The 13,115-nt window shown below is 45.0% G+C and overlaps 1 protein-coding gene and 1 long non-coding RNA gene across 3 annotated transcripts in view; one reads left to right on the top strand and one right to left on the bottom strand.

The window, feature by feature from the left end:
• The window catches only part of LOC134294761 (uncharacterized), a 428,900-nt gene that overhangs the window by 252,060 nt on the left and 163,725 nt on the right, over positions 1 to 13,115 (top strand). The window lies entirely within an intron of this gene.
• The window catches only part of LOC134294756 (leucine--tRNA ligase, cytoplasmic-like), a 217,850-nt gene continuing 208,398 nt past the window's right edge, over positions 3,664 to 13,115 (bottom strand). For both annotated transcript variants that reach the window (XM_062966411.1, XM_062966414.1), the window contains exon 20: positions 3,664 to 3,943. In XM_062966411.1, the coding sequence (XP_062822481.1) occupies positions 3,883 to 3,943 (61 nt within the window). In that variant the 3' untranslated portion in view covers positions 3,664 to 3,882. The remainder of the gene's footprint in view (positions 3,944 to 13,115) is intronic.

Genomic DNA, 13,115 nt, shown 5'->3' with positions numbered 1-13,115 from the left:
GCCAAATGGTGAAGAGTGCTAATGGACTTTACCATTTTATATAATAGACACCATTTTACTACATATTTGTGTATTATGGGAGTTGAGCATCCATTGGTTTTGGTATCCACATCGGGAATATCCACTAGCAAACCAAACCCTAGTGGACACTGAGGGGTCACTGTATTTTATTTAAGGGGTTTGATTTTTTTGCACAGTAGAGTCTCACTTATCCAACATAAACGGGCCGGCAGAATGTTGGATAAGCGAGTATGTTGGATAATAAGGAGAGATTAAGAAGAAGCCTATTAAACATCAAATTAGGTTATGATTTTACAAATTAAGCACCAAAACATCATGTTATACAAGAAATTTGACAGAAAAAGTAGTTCAATATGAGGTAATGCTATGTAGTAATTACTGTATTTACGAATTTAGCACCAAAATATCATGATGTATTGAAAACATTGACTACAAAAATGCGTTGGATAATCCAGAAAGTTGAATAAGCTAATGTTGGATAAGTGAGACTCTACTGTACTTGAGACTTAGGCATGCACTGATTGTTATTGCTGTGGTACAGTTGGGCCTCCGTGTCCATGGATTTAGTAAGGTAAGGTTTTCCCCTGACGTTAAGTCCAGTCGTGACTGACTCTGGGGGTTGGTGCTCATCTCCATTTCTAAGCCGAAGAGCCGGCATTGTCCGTAGACACCTCCAAGGTCATGTGGATGGCATGGAGCACCGTTACCTTCCCGACGGAGCGGTACCTATTGATCTACTCACATTTGCATGTTTTCGAACTGCTAGGTTGGCAGGAGCTGGGGCTAACAGCAGGCGCTCATTCCGCTCCCGGGATTTGAACCTGGCACCTTTTGGTCCGCAAGTTCAGCAGCTCAGCGCTTTAACGCACTGTGCCATCAGGGGCCCCCGTCCATGGATTTAGCCATCCTATATATCTATTTTTATATCACATTAAAATTTCTTGGACAAAAAGAGGTCACAGTTTAAGAAGCCCTGCTGTATAATTCAGAGGAAGGAAGAAGCAAAATCAGGTCTGACTACTCCTTACATAAGAAAACCCTTTGAAATTCACCAAATGTTGACGGATAGCTTCGAGATTTATACACACACCCTTGTGAGGACTACTAATAAAATTCAGATTTCTTTCCATCTTGCAATTCTAAGAATTGATGTACCTACAATGTATATTGTGAATAAGGTAATGCAATATACAAATATTTTGGTTGTAAAACCAAAATTCTGCTGTAGAAATCTGTGATTTGATTAAGACTGGAAAGCTAGCCACTCTGTATGACTTTCAATCAAAAACAACTTCTTGGTAGTCCTGGAATATAAATGTATCTGTACTTAACAATAATATTGACCAGCTTTTCTAGTATAACAGTGTATCGAATACATCCTTGCGAAGCATGCTGAGGGTAATTTGAACGTTCATCAAGACAAAACTACTTTATTTTTCAGTGATCCTAACAAGCTGGCCAGTTCTACAGACACCTCTATTAAACTGTGAAGGTTTTTTTTTGTCTTGAAATATTAAATAACCTCTTATTTTTACTGCAACTACTATAAAAAGGTAAAGGTTTGCCCTGACGTTAAGTCCAGTCATGTCTGACTCTGGGGGTTGGTGCTCATCTCCATTTCTAAGCCGAAGAGCCGGCGTTGTCCATAGACACCTCCAAGGTCATGTGGCCGGCATGACTGCATGACGCGCCATTACCTTCCCGCCGGAGCGGTACCTATTGATCTACTCACATTTGCATGTTTTCAAACTGCTAGGTTGGCAGGAGGCAACTACTATAGTTATTATTATATTTATTAAGATCTTTATACACCCTTCTTCTAAATCTGGGACTCAAGGTGACTTAAACATATGAGCACCAATGCAGATTCATTATATTACTTTTTTGAATTATTGTAGTAGGATATGCAATAATGCAACATGTAGTAGGACACCCAATTCCACATTCCTCAGTTTACCATGGAAATGGGAAAACATGGATAATAGCAAACTCTATTGAAATGAACAACTTCTGTCACAGGTTATCATAGAGATATCATCTCCAGCAATTTTCGAGATCCCCCAGTAATGTCTGGTGGACAATTGCCATTGAATCTTTTGGTGGATCAGAAATTTCCTTGAGAGGACATATTTTGTTGGAGGCAGGTAGGTGAAACTGTGGGTGACAGTCCCGCAGATATAGAGAGATCACACTCTAGGTAAAATTATTACTAGATTTAACTCTCATAGAGAAACTTGATAGTCATCAATATCCATATGGAATGCCCTCCCAAGCAAGAAGATTCAAATTTCCCCTCTGAACATAACGCTCTTTTTTTATATATAAAGGAAACAAAACTATTGTATTTAGCTAAATGGTTACCTGCAGATAAAAGATGATAAAAAAGGCAAATGGCATTTCCTTTGGGGATTTGCCCTCAAATGAATGTATATGCTGCTCAGTTTCCATGGATGCGTACTAAAAGCTAAATGTCATGACTGATACCTTAGCTTGTTCCTGCCTCATTTCCATCCTTCTCTTTGGGGAGCAGGATTGCAAACAGATATAGCACTGCAGCTCCAGAAGCATTTGGAATCTGTTTGATTCCTGAACTCTTGTTAAACTGGCTTCCATTTAACAACAGAACACTGAAACTAGGCTGACATTCTTGGTTGATGGCACCAATCTGGGAATCACTGTAGGAACTGGACCCAATTGATATGATGAAGATGATGATAGTGATGGTGTTTATTTGAACCTTTTCGTTCCGGCAGTTTCATTGATGATTAGCTGTTCATATTGCAACTGTAGAAAATAGCAGACACTATCAAAGTGTTGCTCCAGAACACTTGTCATTCACAAATCCCAAATGATGAGTGAGATTGGGGTGTGCTACTGAAGTTTTTCATCCTTTAGATAGCATCATTATGAAGGGTCATTTACACATATGATGCATGCATCATGGATAGGTGATTGGAAGCTATTGTGAAGATATAGATCCATTCACCATCAGAGATTTTTGTGTGACAGCTATAGAGCACAATCCTATGCATGTTTTTTCATATATTTCTATGACTCCAATATCCTGTTTCCCCTAAAATAAGACATCCCAGAAAATAAGACCTAGTAGAGGTTTTGCTGAATTACTAAATATAAGACCTCCCCCAAAAGTAAGACCTAGCAAAGTTTTTGTTTGGAAGCATGCCTGCTGAACAGAACACCAGAGCATGCAGGATCGGTAAATGTACATACAATAGATTGTTGTACATAGAAATAATGGTAGTAACAAGAAATTTTTGATAGGATTCACAGTTTGTCTGGTTGTGCTGGTTTGTGATGATAACTACTGTACAGTACATAATAAATGTTCAATTTTTTTGTTCAACAATAAATGTGAATTCTTCTTCATGGAAAAATAAGACCTAGCGCATCTTTGGGAGCAAAAATTAATATAAGACACTGTCTTATTTTTGGGGAAACACGGTAGGTCTTGCTCCCTGTCAAGGGGCTGCAGGACTGCAGTCTTAGGCCCCTTCTACACTGCCATATAATCCAGATTACCAAAGCAGATTACCCACATTATCTGTTACGAAGTAGGCTCATCTATATATATAAAAGTGTCAGCTCACCACAGCCGCTCCTGAATGAACACACGAGACTCTCTGTGGTATCACCAGGAACTTTTACTGTAGGAAACATGAACATCAGAAAAGCCAAGAATGGGAGGCTCCGGCCAACCCTCCTTTATATACCCTCCCCCTCATTTGAACAGTCTCTTCCCGCTCAGTAAAACCCCGCGCAAATTCCCCGCCAAGTCCATCAGCCGTTTCTCCTCCGAGTCCTGGGACGCAGGTGTCTTATCAATGTCAGTGACCCTGAAACTCAGAGCCACATCCAGGCTCTAGTAGCAGGGTTCTGACATGGCGTCCTCCTCCCCTTCGTCCTGGAAGGAAAAGATTAAACACAACTATTGTTCTCCGCTGTCCAGAGTTCCTTTATACTTTTTTAACAGGCTGCAATGGAATACCGGGTGTACCTTTCCTAGGTCCTTTGGTAGCCTCAGCTCATAGGTCACTTCGTTTATTCTTTTTGCTACCCTGAATGGCCCTATATAGCGTGGAGCCAATTTCTTGGATGGGAACCCCAATTTCAGGTTTTTTGTGCTCAGCCAAACCAGATCTCCTTCGCCCAATTTGTCCCCCTCTCGGCGCCTACGATCCGCAAAGAGCTTGTACTTCTTTTGTGTTTCCCGCAATGCCTCTACCACGGTTTGCCACCCTTGCTTGATTTTGGCCGGCCATTCCTCGTCGGTCTGGCCCTCCCCTTCCTTCCACTCGGGTAGCCTGGGGAAAGGTGCCACCTCCTGTCCGTATACTATTTCGAATGGGGCACGACCTGTGGCCGAATGTACGGCCCCGTTAAAAGCCATCTCAGCAAACGGAAGAAGGTCCGCCCAATCATCCTGTCTATAATTGGTGTACATCCTTAAGAATTGGCACAGTGTCTGTTGGGTACGTTCGACCCCCCCGTTGGTCGCGGGATGAAAGGCCGAGCTCAGGTTCCTTTCTGCTCCTAACAGCTGTAAGAATTTTCCCCAAAATTTTGCAGTAAATTGGACTCCCCGGTCACTAATTATCTTGTCGGGACACCCATGTAGGCGATATACATGCTTCACATACAAATCAGCAAGTTTTTCAGCTGAAGGGAGTTTTGGCAGAGCCACAAAGTGTGCCTGTTTTGAGAATAGGTCCAATATTGTCCAAATGTATCTGTGGCCTCTGCTGGGGGGTAGTTCGCCTACAAAATCCATGGCTACGCATTCCCATGGCCTCATGGGCTCCACCACCTTCTGCAATAGCCCCTGGGGCTTCCCCGGTGGTGTTTTTCCCTCTGCACATAATTCACACTGCGTGACGTATCCCCTGGCGTCTTTCCTCATTCCGGGCCACCAGCATTGTTTGGCCAACAGTTTAATAGTCCTGGTGGGGCCTAGATGACCCGCACCCTTGTTATCATGGTACTTCCTTAACATTTCTCGTCTTAAACATTCAGGAATATACAATTTCTTATTTACAAACACCAAATCCCCACACAATTCTCCCTTTTCTTTGTTTGTTTGTAACCATTTGTCCATTCCATACGCTCGCTTCAACTCTTCCTCCCATATTTCTCCTCCCCCCGTGGAAATGGCAGTACGTTTGTTTTCTTTGGCCGCTTGTGCTCGAGTTAGTACTGCCAGGCCCCATTGCTTATCAAGAAAAATACTCCCTTCAGATTCCTGAATTCCTCCCCCGTGCTGAGGCATCCGAGAGAGAGCGTCAGCGAGTATATTATGTTTCCCCTGGAAGAATCTGAGTCTGAAATCAAAACGGCTGAAATATTGGGCCCATCTAATTTGCTTCGCTGATAGTTTACGAGGGGATCTTAGATACTGTAAATTTCTATGGTCAGTCCACACCTCAAACGGTGTTCCACTTCCTTCCAGAAAGTGTCTCCAGCACTCTAGTGCTTTTAGAATCGCTAAGGCTTCTCTCTCCCAAATCGGCCAGTTTTTTTCTGTATCGCTAAACTTTTTTGACAGATAGCCACATGGCTTCAGGTTCCCCCCCTCGTCTTTCTGTAGCAGAACTGCCCCATATGCCCGGTCTGACGCATCGCAATGTAATACAAAGGCTTTAGACATATCAGGGTGCTGTAGGACAGGCTCCTCAGTAAAACGCTTTTTAAGGGCTTCGAAAGCTTCCTGGCATTCTATTGTCCAGGTCAGTTTGGCCCCTGGGGCCTTCACTTTGGCTGTTTCTCCCCTACCTTTAGTCTTTAACAAATCCGTTAATGGCAAAGTGAGGCGCGCAAAGTCCTTGATAAATGTTCTATAGAAGTTTGCGAACCCTAGGAAGGATTGCAGCTGCTTCCGTGTTTTGGGGGCTTCCCACCCCCTCACGTCTTCTACCTTCGCAGGGTCCATCGCCACTCCCTGGGAGGAAATCCTATACCCCAGAAAGTCTATCTGGTCTTTATTGAACTCGCACTTGGCAAGCTTCGCATACAGTTTTGCTTCTCTCAACTTTTGCAGGACTTCCCTGACTAGTTCTATGTGTTGCTCCTTAGTCCGAGATACTAACAATATGTCATCTAAAAAAACAAAGACTCCCTTGTACAACAATGGATGCAACACTTCGTTGATTAATTGCATGAACGCGGCGCCTCCGCCGCACAAACCGAAAGGGAGCACACGATAATTGAATAATCCGAATGCACAGGAGAAGGCCGTCTTCCACCTGTCCTCTGGTTTAATCTGCAATTTATGGTACGCTTCAATTAAGTCCAATTTAGTGAATATCTGTCCCTCCGATAACTGGGCGATCAAGTCCTTCACTAAAGGTAGGGGGTATTTATTTCCAGAACTGATTGCATTCAGGCCCCTGTAGTCAATGCAGAGCCTCAGCGTTTGGTCCTTTTTGCGCCTGAACAACACAGGCGCCCCTAGAGGGGAATTTGAAGGCTCTATGAAACCCCTCGCTAGGTTTTTATCAATGTATTTTCTCAGTTCCTCCTTTTCCCTAGCCGACATTGGGTATATTTTTGCCTTAGGAAGCTCTGCTCCTGGGACTAGCTCTATCTTCACTTCAACTCTCCGCTTCGGTGGGAAACTGTCTGCTTCCTTCTCATCAAATACGTCCACAAAATCCCGATACTCTGGGGGTAATTTATCTGCCAGTTCTGCTATCCTGATAGAGTCTTCCTCCCCCCTTTTCCCCGGCTCCCTTTCCACTTCCTGGCTCCCTCCTTCCAACTTCATCCTGAAGATCATGCTCTTATCCTCCCAGTTGATTTGCGGGTTGGCCTGCCCCAGCCATGGCATGCCTAGTATAACATTATAGCTGGCTATTTGTGATATCACAAATGACACCTTTCCTTCCCAACTCCCTATCTTACACTTTACATCTTCGGCACTGTACTTAGCTAATGATCCCGATGCTGTGGATCCGTCCAACTGCGAAAAAGCTATTGGGGATTCTAGGTTCGTTCTTTCGCATCCCAATCCCTCGGCTAATTCAGGGGAGATGATGTTCCTGGAACATCCACAATCCACAAATGCTTTGCAGGTTGCTTGTTTGCTGCCACTTTCCAGCTGAATGGGGACCACTATCATGGCTTTGTCCTGACTTACCAACCCCCCCGAGTGGTGCCTCATCGGTGGTTCTTCCTCGGCGCGTTTCCCTGCCACGGCTCTTGGTTTGGGCGGGCCTCCGCCTTCCCCTTTTCTCTGCCAGCACTCGGCAGCCCTGTGGCCCAAACGGCCGCACACGAAGCAGCCCCTCCTGCTGGTGCTCACGTTCCCTGTCGGCTCCGTTCTCCTCCCGGCTGGGGTTGATCCCTCCTTCCGGCTCCCCTCTTTCATCTGCGGCCGCTGCTGTAGCCCTCCTCGGTGCCTCCTCGCCTGGGCCAGCGATGTCTCGATGCGCCCCGCCAGCTGAATCCATCCGCGCAGTGTGTCAGGCTCATCACGATGCACCGCCCAGGAGAGGATCTCCCGCCTGAGCCCCTCTTTGAAGAGTTCTATCTTTGTCACTGCAGACCATTCCGGCACCTTTTCAGCGAGGCATTGGAACTCCTCCGCATACTCAGATACCGACCTCTGCCCCTGGGAGACGGTCTTCAACTCCTCCCTCGCCCGGATCTGCTCCAGTGGATCTCGGAAACGGGTCTCCAGGGCCCCCATAAAGCGTCGGAGTGACCCCAGACATGGGTCGCGCCGCGCGTGTAGTTGAACGTACCAGCTGGCCGCTCCCCTCTTCAACACTGCACCAATGGCCCGTACCCGGCTGGATTCCGTTCTAAAAGTGTGGGCATTGTCCTCCATATAGCCCCTCACCGTGGTCAGGAAAAAATCCAGTTCAGAGGACTCTCCCCCAAACTCGATCCTTAGTTCCTCTCGTCTCGGTAGGGGTCCCTGTGGTGGCAATCCCCAATTCTCCGCCCGTCGCAAGCCCCCTTGCGGGCCAGTGGGCCCCGCTGCTGCTTCCCTTTGTCCTGTGCCACGCCCGGCATTCGCCAGGGGCACCAGGGTCTCAGTTGGGAGCGTAGCCGGGATTCTCGGAGGCTTTTCCCCTTCGTCGTCACTCTCCTCCACCCGCGTCAGGCTCGTTTGGATCTTGGGCCGGGCACCGGGCTCCTTTCGCATTTCCCTTCCCTTCGGTGCTGGGAGGTCTGCAAAGCCCTGGCTGCTTCCCATGCTCACGTCCCACATTGAGCTAGCCCGGAGTTCCCTTCCTCGCTCCGGCTCCGCCAAAACCGCCAGGCGCTCCATCGCCCTCGACATCACTGCCAGGGTGGTCTCCATCGCCGACATCCTCTCCTCCAGAAACACCATCTTTTGCGGGCCTGGGGAAGGTGAACCTTCCTCTCCTCCGGTGCTATCTCCCCGCACCACTCCGCGCCTCTGGGTTACCCCATTTGGCTGGGCATAAGCGGTGGATGACGCCAGGGCCGCCAGCTGGTGGAACTCAGCGTCCGTCTCGGGAGTGGCCCTTTCCGACCTTCCTCCTCCGGCGCCCAAGAGCTCTTCATCCTCCACTTGCATGTTACACCTCACCGCTACAGCGGGATGGTGTCCGTTTTCTTGGCTTAGTGTCAGCTCACCACAGCCGCTCCTGAATGAACACACGAGACTCTCTGTGGTATCACCAGGAACTTTTACTGTAGGAAACATGAACATCAGAAAAGCCAAGAATGGGAGGCTCCGGCCAACCCTCCTTTATATACCCTCCCCCTCATTTGAACAGTCTCTTCCCGCTCAGTAAAACCCCGCGCAAATTCCCCGCCAAGTCCATCAGCCGTTTCTCCTCCGAGTCCTGGGACGCAGGTGTCTTATCAATGTCAGTGACCCTGAAACTCAGAGCCACATCCAGGCTCTAGTAGCAGGGTTCTGACATAAAAGGGTAATGAAACTTCGGCCTAGGAAAAAACAACAAAACTACACATCCCAGAAACACTAAACTTGGCAGCACAACCTCTCATCCATGCCTCTACATTCATACAACAAAAAGAAAAGAAAAATAAAGTCCTAATTAGAGGGAGAGGAATAATTAGTTTTATCCATTCCTGCCAGTTAGAAAGCTAAGCAATCCCCACTTGGTCTCCTAGCAACCCACTCAGCCCAGGGGACAGGCAGAGTTAGGCCTCACCTAGGCCTCTTCCACACTGCCTATAAAATACAGATTATCTGATTTGAACTGGATTATATGGCAGTGTAGACTCAAGGCCCTTCCACACAGCTATATAACTCATTTATAATCTTATATTATATTCAGCACTGAGCTGCTGAACTTCTGGACCGAAAGGTCGCAGGCTTGAATTGGGGGAGCGGAGAGAGCCCCCACTGTTAGCCCAAGCTTCTGTGAACTCTAAAGTTCAAAAACATGCAAATGAGAGTACATGAATAGGTACTGCTCCGGCAGGAAGGTACCAACACTCCATGCAGTTATGCCACATGACCTTAGAGGAGTCTATGGACAACGCCGGCTCTTCAGCTTAGAAATGGAGATGACCCCCAACCCCCAGAGTCAGACACAACTTTACTTAATGTCAGGGGAAAACCCTTTACCTTAACTACCACCAATTCCTCAATACTTTATTTCCCATACCACCATACTTCGCCACAGCAACGCGTGGCCAGGCACAGCTAGTATCTTATATGAGCTTACACCAGTAGTTCCCAACCTTTTTAAAATCAGAGCCCACTTGATCAAGGCCCATTTGACCAGGGACCACTCTCCAACATTAGTACCAAAAGTGTTACAAATCAGTTTTTGGCCAACTTTAGATTCAGTTTGGTTCTTTGGGGTGCTGACTCAGAAAACTGCAGTGGATAGACCACATCAGCTTTAGTTTCTGATACAGAACATACGCCATCTAGGAGTCACCATCTGCTCACCCACAGAAAACTATATTTAATAATCTAGAGTTGATGTGGTCTATCCAATGCAATGGTGAGCTCTGTGGAAGGGAGCAGAAATAAAATAAATAATAAAAAAGGAGGTTCACAGACCAGATTTTTGTTCTCGCGACCCACTGTTGGGCTGCACCCCCATGAATTGGGAACCACTGGGCTACACTGTCATATAATCCAATTCAAAGCAGATAATCTGGGTTTTATATGGCAGTGTAGAAGGGGCCCAAGTCTGCTACCCATGAAAATTCAGGTTGAAATCTTGATCAAGAACCATTAAGACATGCAAATCCTTGATGATCATCATTATTTCTTAACCAAGCCAGGATCCTAAGGTCAGACTGCAGCAACTGAAAATGCAGTTCATGTTGTTTTTAGAAGCTTGACATACCAGTGTAAGAACCGTAACAGCAAATGGTCATGAAGACTTTAGCTGTGCCAGGATACGGTTACTGGAAATGGAATGGGCAGCAGAATGTATTGTTCTCATTTTTCCGTAATGTATAATGGCACCCAATCACACTCCCAGCAAGTTCACAGTTCTGTTTCTGACATTACGATCCTATTGACTGTTTATACATTCTCTTGTCATGTGATCTAAAGATTTTCATTAGAGATCATTTCACTAATTCGTAGGTTGGGTTGCTGACCTGAAGGCTGCCAGGTTCGAATCCCACCCGGGGAGAGCGCGGATGAGCTCCCTCTATCAGCTCCAGCTTCATGCAGGGACATGAGAGAAACCTCCCACAAGGATGGTAAAACATCAAAACATCCGAGCGTCCCCTGGGCAACGGCCTTGCAGACGGCCAATTCTCTCACTCCAGAAGCAACTCCGGTTGCTCCTGACACGGTGGGAAAAAACAAAAAAACAAACTAATTCCTGGTTGAATGCAGCCTGGCTGAAATAGCGGCAAACAACTGGCATTTTGTGTGACTCAAAAATGCCTGAACAAGTAACTGAAGGCTAAGATCCACACTATAGTTGTTTGCCAAGTACAGGGCAGAGTGCTGTCCAGCAACAAAGAAACAGGAACAAGCCCTTAACACAATGGAAATGAAAATGCTGAGATGGACACTTGACACTTCTTGACAATGTGCCAAATAATGACATCCATCAAAGACTAGGAATAAAAACATAAAAATGCAGGAAGCAAAACTATGGTGGTGCGGCCATGTCATAAGGAGAGAACCAACATCAGTAGCAGAAACACCACTACGTTTTGAGATTGCAGGACAAGGACCACATGGATGGCCAAAGAAAAGATGGATGGACACTGCCAACCTGAGACCTGAGGATGCCCAAAACAAAGGCCTGTGGAAATGTCACTCACTATGCTATTGCTAAACCCTCCATTGGGAAAATAGCTTGGAAAGAAGAAGATAATTCCAGGAACTCCACATTTTTCCAGGGCAAGTGGCTGGGTGTCACACATCAGACGTGTGACTACAAAAAAGAGAGGTGACACCGATGTTATGAATAGTTTTTTGTCTCTAAACCCATTCATTTAGCACACTGCCTATTATTTTGTTAGGAACCCCGGTGGCAAAGTGTGTTAAAGCGCTGAGCTGCTGAACTTGCAGACCGAAAGGTCCCAGGTTCAAATCCCGGGAGTGGCTTGAGCGCCCACTGTTGGCTCCAGCTCCTGCCAACCTAGCAGTTCGAAAACATGCAAATGTGAGTAGATCAATAGGTACCGCTCCGGTGGGAAGGTAACGGCGTTCCATGCAGTCATGCCAGTCACATGACCTTGGAGGTGTCTACGGACAACACCGTCTCTGCTTAGAAATGGAGATGAACACCAACCCCCAGAGTTAGACATGACTGGACGTAACGTCAGGGGAAAACTTTACCTTTTACTATTGTTTTTAGTGGCTTTATAAGATACTTTGTCTGGTTCTTTTATCCACTGGCATTGTTACTTTTGAGGATTTATAGTGGGTTTTGACTGTTTGCATTTTCACACATTGCATTGCTTCTATTGATTGCTGTAGGCCATTTTGAGGATGCTCAGGTCAAAAGCAGGGCAACAGTTCTATAAATACACATATTTCCCCTTCATGCTACCCCATGACAATATCTTAATATCATCAGAGCACCTCCTTGGACTGGTAATCCAAATTTCAAATCCAGACAGTGGTAATAGTCGGGCACCATCATGGTAAGTGATTCACAACTGTAGAAATAGGCAATAATTGTCTAACGTTGAGCCTTCTTCACTACAAACCACAATAGCTCAGAACTTCAGGTTAAAAAATGGACTCAGTTTCTGAATATGGTTCACATGACTCTAAGACTCTCAGGCACTTCTGCAATGCCATATAATCCAAATTATTAAAGCAGATAATCCACATTATCTGCTTTGAATTGGATTATGTGAGTCTACAGTGCCATATAATCCATTCCAAAGCAAATACCGTATATACTCGAGTATAAGCCGACCCGAATATAAGCTGAGGCACCTAATTTTACCACAAAATAACTGGGAAAACATTGACTCCAGTATAAGCCGAGGGTGGTAAATTTCAGAAATAAAAATAGATACCAATAAAATTACATTAATTGAGGCATCAGTAGGTTAAATGTTTTTGAATACAGTAGAGTCTCGCTTATCCAACGTAAACGGGCCGGCAGAACGTTGGATAAGCGAATATGTTGGATAATAAGGAGAGATTAAGGAAAAGCCTATTAAACATCAAATTAGGTTATGATTTTACAAATGAAGCACCCAAACATCATGTTATACAACAAATTTGACAGAAAAAGTAGTTCAATATGCAGTAATGCTATGTAGTAATTACTGTATTTACGAATTTAGCACCAAAATATCATGATGTATTGAAAACATTGACTACAAAAATGTGTTGGATAATCCAGAATGTTGGATAAGCGAGTGTTGGATAAGTGAAACTCTACTGTATTTACATAAAGCTCAAATTTAAGATAAGACTGTTCAACTCGGATCAAATTATTATTCTCATCTTCTTCAATGTAAATGTGCTTAAGTATCCTTTTAATAATAATAAGAGTAAAATAATATATGTAATAATAATAATAATAAATACAGGAAAATAATACAAGTAATAATAAATAGAGTAAAATAGTAAATGCAATAATAATAAGATCAGAGTGAAATAATAAATGTAATAATAATAATAACTGAGT

The sequence above is a fragment of the Anolis carolinensis genome, unplaced genomic scaffold (genome assembly GCF_035594765.1).
Source record: "Anolis carolinensis isolate JA03-04 unplaced genomic scaffold, rAnoCar3.1.pri scaffold_19, whole genome shotgun sequence".
Taxonomy (NCBI): domain Eukaryota; kingdom Metazoa; phylum Chordata; class Lepidosauria; order Squamata; family Dactyloidae; genus Anolis; species Anolis carolinensis.
Note: the sequence above shows the minus strand (reverse complement) of the source record. Positions and strands in the feature narration are given on the sequence as shown.